We start from the raw sequence: 8,166 nt of genomic DNA, 5'->3' as shown, positions 1-8,166 counted from the left end.
TTTAATTTTCTTTGTTCTTTAAATTTGTATTATTATTATTAACTTACTTTTTGTCATGTTAAAAATTTATTTCATTTTTGCTTCTTTATTGTCATTTTCAGTTTGTTATCGTAATTTTTTAATCTGTATTTTAATTTGTTGTTCTAATCTTTTATTTTCAATTCATTTTTTGTTAATTTCTATTTTTTCTTTTTGTCTAGTGTTTCATCTTTCATTTTTTAATCTTATATTCTTTATTGTAATTGTTATTTATGTTGCATGTTTGTTTTATTCAATCTATTTTCTATTTTCATTTTTTTTATTGTATTTTTTAACCTTCTTCTTTTCTATCAATTCTTTTTTTATTATCATTTTTCCTTTTAATTTTCTTGATTTTTCTTCCTTGTATAATTTTTTTGTTTGTTTTAATCTAGCAGTCTTGATAATCCTTATTTTTATCTTTTGCTGACAATTCTTATGTTTTCTGTTAATAGCTATTCTGGGTTAGCAATCCTTATGACTTTTCAGTGTGTCGTATTTGTTTTTAATATTTTCTTTTTAGTGTTGCTCTTTTTTATTACTATTCTGTTATTTAATACTCTGTGTTTTGTATCCAGAGTTTTTGTACTTTTTGTTACAGAGAGAGTGATTGCCCATTGGGATGGGCTGCCCGGGGAGGTGGTGGAGTCACCATCACTGGAGGTGTTCAGGAGGAGACTTGACAGGGTGCTTGGTGCCATGGGTTAGTTGATTAGGTGGTGCTGGATGATAGGTTGGACACAATGATCTTGAAGGTCTGTTCCAACCTGGTCTATTCTATTCTATTCTATTCTATTCTATTCTATTCTATTCTATTCTATTCTATTCTATTCTATTCTATTCTATCCTATCCTATCCTATCCTATTCTATCCTATTCTATTCTATCCTATCCTATCCTATCCTATCCTATCTTATCCTATCCTATCCTATTCTATCCTATCCTATTCTATTCTATCCTATCCTATCCTATCCTATCCTATCCTATCCTATCCTATCCTATCCTATCCTATCCTATCCTAATCTATCCTATTCTATTCTATTCTATTCTATTCTATTCTATTCTATTCTATTCTATTCTATTCTATTCTATTCTATTCTATTCTATCCTATTCTATTCTATCCTATCCTATCCTATTCTATCCTATCCTATTGTATTCTATCCTATCCTATCCTATTGTATTCTATCCTATCCTATCCTATCCTATCCTATCCTATCCTATCCTATCCTATCCTATCCTATTCTATTTCTATGTTTAAATTTTTTCTTTGCACATGTTACCTTTTTTTTTGTTTGTTTACCATTGTCATTGCTTGCCATTTTTTTCTTGCATTTTTGGTATTTGTTCTAGTCTATGTCTAAGACGGAAATATAAAGGCATTACCTGAGCTAAGGAATACTTTTTAAAATGAACACCTATTTACTACAAATCTTAACTATATTACATGGAGCTCCTTTGAGATGCCATGGCACACATGGTAGAGCATGGGACTCTTAATCCCAGGGTCGTGGGTTCAAGCCCCACGTTGGGCACATTTCCCTTTGGGAACAACTCAGGTGGCTCAGTTGGTAGCGCATCAGACCCTTAATGGGAAGGTTGTGAGTGCAAGCATGCAGTGGGCAGTAGTGTCCTCCCTACTCTAGTCATGAGGTCTGTGGTGACAAGTTGGACTCGATGATCTTTGAGGTCCCTTCCAACCTTAGGAATACTGAATACTGAAAAATTCTTCCCATAGAGAGTAATTGGCCATTGGGTTGTGCTGCCCAGGGAGGTGGTGGAGTCCCTGTCCCTGGAGGTGTTCAAAGAAGGATTGGATGTGGCACTTGGAGCCATGGTTTAGTCTGAGGTGTTAGGTATTAGGTTGGACTTGATGATCTCTGAGGTCTTTTCCAACCTTACTGATTCCAACTAAGAAGGTTCAAGCCAAAAGAAATCTTACAATGTGAACTCATTACTGAGTACTTACACCTTACTGCAATTACTACGTACTAGGTACCTGTAGATACCAAATGCTTACCATTCATTATGCTTACCAGGAAAACTTAGCTAAAACTCTAAATAACAAATCTCTTAAGGACATTGCAATCAGAAATGAAGAAATTAGCACTATAGCTTTAAATCAGAGCAGAGCTTTGGTTGGCAAGAGTCCTACCAGAAAAACCTCCCTTTTTTGGGGTGGGGGTAGGGGTGGGTGGCTAGCAAGGTGTGACCTAGTTGCTATTGTTTCTGTATTAGGGTCTTAACGACTTGCAGCCTATCGTGTCTGAACGACCATTGCTCCACCCATACTGGATTATGTGTTTTCCATTTTAATTTGAGGGTTGGTTGCTGACTAGTAGCCACTACAGAGAAGGAACGGTAACAAGTTTTGCACCTAGCTGACTTAAGGTTTCTCAACCCAACAGAGCAACTGGAAGGATTAACATGTACGGTCTTACAGTGATTGATTTGCTGTAGTTAAAAGCTAATTGCACTGGCTCTTTGCTAACCCAGGTTGTTTGGATACCTTTTAAACACATGACTTCAACATTTGCCATGAGCAATGGCTAGTGACCATTCCATTTATGACTAGGTATGATGAGGACATCGTCTCCAGTATCCACAATAATTGAAAATTGTATAATTTGTCCACAAGGGTGTCTGACAGATAAAATCTGTTCCAGTTTTCCCTTTTGGATTTCTAGGGCTAATAAGGTATTAGGCATATCAGTGGAACCTGAGCCTTCTTGCCCTTGGATTCTGTTATAAGTTTTAGGCACTCGGGACTCAGATGGTATTAGCTGAGCAATTTCTGTCCCAACAAGAGTGCCAACAGGAGAGGCAATGGTATAGAGCATAATTTTCATAGCCCAGTCATAATCAGAATGTATTGAACCAGGAATTATAAGGATGCCCTGTCTAGAGGTAGACAATCTGCCAATTAACAGAGCACAGGGTCTGTGACCCAAAAGACCATGCCAGTTAAACTCGACAACGCTTTGTGGATTCAAAAGGTGATATGCAGGTCTGCTGTGCGCTGCCAGAGGGGGCTGGGGGGGGCGTTGACTTGCTGGAACGAGTCCAGAGAAGGGCATCGAAGTTGGTGAGGAGCTTGGAACACAAGCCCTATGACGAGAGGCTGAGGGAGCTGGGGCTGCTTAGCCTGGAGAGGAGGAGACTCAGGGGTGACCTTCTTGCTCTCTACAACTACTACAACTACAACTACCTGAAGGGGGGTTGTAAACAGGCAGAGATTGGTCTCTTCTCCCAGGCAGCCAGCACCGGAACAAGAGGACACAGTCTCAGGCTGCACCAGGGGAAGTTCAGGCTGGAGATCAGGAGGAAGTTTTACACAGAGAGAGTGATTGCCCATTGGAATGGGCTGGCTGGGGAGGTGGTGGAGTCACCGTCACTGGAGGTGTTCAGGAGGAGACTTGACAGGGTGCTTGGTGCCATGGGTTAGTTGATTAGGTGGTGTTGGATGATAGGTTGAACGCAATGATCTTGAAGGTCTCTTCCAACCTGGTCTGGTCTGGTCTGGTCTGGTCTGGTCTGGTCTATTCTATTCTATTCTATTCTATTCTATTCTATTCTATTCTATTCTATTCTATTCTATTCTATTCTATTCTATTCTATTCTATTCTATTCTCCCTCAGCACCCTAGGCTGGATCCTATCCCATCCCATTGACACTTGTGGGGATCTAAGTGGCTTAGCAGGTCTCTGACTTCTTCCTCCTGGGTTTCAGGGGAACTGCACTGCTCCCTGACCCCAGCTGGCAGCTCAGGAGCCACTTGTCCTGAAGCCCTGCTGCCTTACTGTTGAAGATGGAGGCAAAGAAGGTATTTAGTACCTCAGCCTTGTCCTCATCTCTAGTTGCAGTGTTCCCCTCCAGCGGAGGCTGTCCCTGCCCCCTTTGCCTTTAAGATAGTTCTAAAAGCATTTTTCGTTGTCGGTCACAGCAGTGCCAGGCTAAGCTCTCAGTGGGCTTTTGCCTCTCTAGTATCTTTCCCACATGACCTGGCAGCATCCTTAAACATCTCATGGTTGGCTCCCTTTTCTCCCAGAGGGTTTCCACCTCTTTTTTTCCTGTAATTCATTCATGAGCCGCTCGCCCACCCAGGCTGAGTGCGGCTGCGCTGCCGGCGCACGGCTCAGCTGCCCCTGAGCCTCCAGGAGCTGCCTCCTGGGGCGGGCGCAGCGCTCCCGGCCTCGCTGCGTGCTGAGAGCTTCCTTGCGTCCCCTGGCGCCGGGGCCGCCGTAGAGCTGCGGGCGCGCGCGGGGCGCGGCTAGAGCGGCACCCGGAAGCGGCACCCGGAAGCGGCAGCTGGGCGCTGCTCGGCGCTGGCGCGCGGGGGCATGGCGGGCTGCGCGCGGCCGGGCCGCGGCCCCTGAGGCGCCGCCATGTACTCGAGTGCCGCCGCCTCGCCGCCGCGCCGGGACTTCATCTCCGTCACCCTCAGCCCTGCGGAAGGGCTGGGGCCCGGCAGCTACAACAACAGCAAGGCCTGGAGGCGGCGCTCCTGCTGGCGGGTGAGGGCGGGCGCCGGGCCGGGAGGGTAGCCGGGCGCGCGGTAGGGTAGCGCCGGGTGCCTCCGTGCCGGCTGCTGGGGACGCCCGGCGAAGGGAAAGGCCTGGCTGGGCCGGGAGGGAGGGGCCCCTGCGGGCTGCCTCCGCTCTCGGGTGCAGCTGCGCTGCGACCCTGGCCTGGGGCCTCCCCTGCCGCGCTGCGGACGGTGCCCGAGCGGTCTCCTGACGCTGGGGTGCTGGGGGTGCCCTGGGGTGCCCTGGGGTGCCCTGGGCTCTGGGCAGCGCTGGCGCCAGGCTGGCGTGCTGGTCTTAGCAGCGCTCGGGTGGCAGATCACCGCCTGGCAGGCACTTGCCGAGTGCGCTCCAGATCCGTTCAGTGTTTGTGTGGAACGCGGGAGCCGGGGAAGGCGGTGCGGGAGCCGAGGGAAGGCGGTGCGGGAACCGCGGAAGGCGGTGCGGGAGCCGAGGGAAGGCGGTGCGGGAACCGCGGAAGGCGGTGCGGGAGCCGGGGGAGGCGGTGCGGGAGCCGGGGAAGGCGGAGCGGGAGCCGGGGAAGGCGGTGCGGGAGCCGCGGAAGGCGGTGCGGGAGCCGCGGAAGGCGGTGCGGGAGCCGCGGAAGGCGGTGCGGGAGCCGGGGGAGGCGGTGCGGGAGCCGGGGAAGGCGGTGCGGGAGCCGCGGAAGGCGGTGCGGGAGCCGGGGAAGGCGGTGCGGGAGCCGGGGAACCGGCCCGCTGCCAGTGGCATCTGCCAGGGCGACGCTCTGGAGCGGGAGGGGAGAGTTGGTCTTGGTGCCTTTGGCCTTTATTTTAGGGCTTGAAGGGAAAGGCCTGTCCTGAGTCCTAGGAGAGTAAAGGGAGTGGTTCCCCTTCCTGTGGGCAGGCAGGGCGTGAGAAGGGCAGAGCTGTGTGGAAGTAGCCTCCTTGGGTACAGGGAGTGGGCAGGGAGCGTTAATGGGAATGGGGCGGGAAAGTGTGAGTCAAAGGGACAAAACAATGCTGGTTGCAGGTGGGGGATGAAGTATAGCCCCCTATGGAGGCATCAGACAGCTTAGGTGAAGTGTGTGGAGAGCTTGGTTAGGGATGCAGCAGACAGCCTCTAGCAGCTAGGCAGTGTGGGAATAGGTCCCAAGATGTCTGGAGACATTCAGAGCCTGCCTGGAGGTGTTCCTGGTGAGCTGCCCTGGGTGACCCTGCTCTGGCCGGGCTGTTGCAATGGATGATCTCCAGAGATGCCTCCCTGACGTTCTGTGATGCAGCAGCTGGGAGATGATAACATGATTCACCATACAGGTAGAGCCAAAGGTGAAGGAGTGGGATCAGCATCCTGTGTGCACAGGGAAGGGTGGACAGAGCCACTGTGCTGTCGCTGGGGGAGGGGAGCAGGAGATGTGGGCGGTGGGACGTGGCGCTGCGGGCAGGGGCAGCTCTACCCTCGAGTGTCGGCAGCTGCTGGTGGTTGTTCAGGGCATGAGGACTGTGGGACCTGCTGTAGGGGACAGAAGGGTTTGTAGGAGCTGCAGGCTGTTCCCAGTTGTAGCACTGGCATTGGAACACCTCTCTGTCTGCAAGAACCAGCACTTGGAAGCAAGGTGCTGCTGTGGTGAGTTGTGATAGGGCTGTTGGGGCACTGCCCAGGTGGTCACTTAGCAGTTAATGTTTAACTCCACCTGCTCCCTCTCTCCATGCAGGAATCTGCTCTCAGCTTCCTGCAGCATGTCCTTCCTGACTCAGTGATGTTGCTGTGTGCACCTCAGTTCTAAAACCACATCTTTGCCCAGGACTGGAATGGGAAGTGGTGTGGGTTTGCCTGGTTCTGTTGTGTTCCCTCCTCCCTGCCTTTGTGAGGGGAGCTGTTCAGTGTCACAGTCCCACGTGCCTGTGGAGGCAGGATGCCTGGGTTTTCCTGGCTGCTGATGGCTGCTTCCCTTCTTTTGAACCTCTCTTATTTGCTGCTGTAGCATTTTAAGTTTTCCTACCACTTTCTTCTTTTTCACTTGGACTTAAGGAGAAACTTCTTTGGTGGGAGGGTGCTGGAGGCCTGGAGCAGGCTGCCCAGAGAGGCTGTGGAGTCTCCTGCTGTGGAGACTTTCAAAACCCACCTGGAGGTGTTCCTGTGTAGCCTGCTCTCGGTGTACCTGCACTAGCAGTGGGGATGGACTCCTCTCCAGAGGTCCCTTCCACCCCCTGTCATCCTGTGCTTCTTGCTTTGCCTATGTGTTCTGCAGCATGTTTCAGCCAGAAGGGAGCAAAGAGGCTTTGGGCTGATTTCCCAGCTGACCTGTGGGCATATGCAGGTCAGCCAGGGAAGGCTGTGCTGAGAATCAGCACCATGGGTGATGCCTTCTGGAGTCCTTGGTGTTTGGCAGTCTCTGAGGTTCCTGAGGCAGGTAGCTCTGATGTTTCCTCGAGCCTGCTGCGCCCCATGCTGGCATTTCCCTGTCACAGAACAAGCAGTGGATGTCTGCAGCTGGGACACTGCACCCCTTTGAGTTTCTAGCTCTGACTGAGGCAGTGAGGTTATCTGTGACCCCCCCTGTGTTGCTCAGTGCTCCTCCTCACACCTCTCTTCTCTCTGCAGAAATGGAAGCAGCTCTCTCGTCTGCAGCGCAGTGTCATCCTCTTCCTGTTTGCTGCCCTGGCTGTCTGTGGAGTCATTTCCTACACCAGCATGGGGGAGCCCTGGAAAGGTAAGAGCCCAGGGAAGCTCAGAGTCACTGCCCTGTGGGCTGTGTTGAGGAGCTTTTGAGTTCCTACAACTGGTTTAATTGTGACTGGGAGCTCCTGGGTTCAGCCATGAAGTGCAGTTGTGGGGTGGCTTCAAGTGGCCTTTGTGGCTGACTCAGCAATATTTCTCACTGCTGTCTGCACTTGAGTAACATTTTGGTTCAGTTAATGAAATTTGAGACTGGAAGGTTTTTAAATAGTGTTTGTAGATATCTGTAAGCCAATCCTACCCACTGGGATGAGGTCATTCTCTCTTGGGTGTGGCTGTCCATCAGATACTCCAAGCTTTTCTGCCATCTGGAGGTCCATTTGCCCTTGGTGTTACCTTGCTGACTGTGCTGAGGAGCTAACAGGGCAGCAAGTTCCAGAGAAGCCTGTGCCTCTTAGCAGCCTCTCTGTGTCCTGGGGAGAGTGTCTGACAGTGGGTGTGTGCTTCTCAGTGCTTTGGGAATGGAGCTGCAGCTAACACCTGAGTGCAGCAGCCTGTCAGAAATGCCTTGCTGTTAATTCCTTGTGCTGAGCACTTTCCTGTGTGTAGGCTTAGCCAACAAACCACTGGATGATCAGAGAGCAGAACCAGACATTCCTGGATTGAAACTGGCAAATCCAGCTGTTCTACCAGCACCCCAGAAAGCAGATGGCAACCTTGGAGACTACCCACAGCTTTCACCACAGGTACTACAAGAGGAAGCTGCCAAAGGGTTTATGAAAGCTGCAGGCAGTGCTTGGTTTCCACAGTTGTCAGGGAGAAGGGAGCTACAGCTCTCAGGGATCCATAGCACGGTTTGGGTTGGAAGGGGCCTTAAAGCTCATCCAGTTCCAAACCCCTGCCATGGGCAGGGACCCCTCCCACCAGCCCAGCTTGCTCAAGGCCTCATCCAGCCTGGCCTGAAACACCTCCAGGCAGGAGGCAGCCA

The 8,166-nt window shown here is 50.7% G+C and overlaps 1 protein-coding gene across 1 annotated transcript in view; it reads left to right on the top strand.

Moving 5' to 3' along the window:
* The first annotated feature begins 4,385 nt into the window (after positions 1 to 4,385).
* MAN1B1 (mannosidase alpha class 1B member 1) overlaps positions 4,386 to 8,166 on the top strand; it is a 29,621-nt gene continuing 25,840 nt past the window's right edge. Inside the window, exons 1-3 of the mRNA XM_068164254.1 lie at positions 4,386 to 4,529; positions 7,104 to 7,212; positions 7,788 to 7,924. Of these exons, the coding sequence (XP_068020355.1) occupies positions 4,401 to 4,529; positions 7,104 to 7,212; positions 7,788 to 7,924 (375 nt within the window). The 5' untranslated portion in view covers positions 4,386 to 4,400. The remainder of the gene's footprint in view (positions 4,530 to 7,103; positions 7,213 to 7,787; positions 7,925 to 8,166) is intronic.

Source organism: Melanerpes formicivorus, unplaced genomic scaffold (assembly GCF_026170545.1).
Source record: "Melanerpes formicivorus ecotype bairdi unplaced genomic scaffold, bMelFor1.0.p_v2 SCAF_77, whole genome shotgun sequence".
Taxonomy (NCBI): domain Eukaryota; kingdom Metazoa; phylum Chordata; class Aves; order Piciformes; family Picidae; genus Melanerpes; species Melanerpes formicivorus.
Note: the sequence above shows the minus strand (reverse complement) of the source record. Positions and strands in the feature narration are given on the sequence as shown.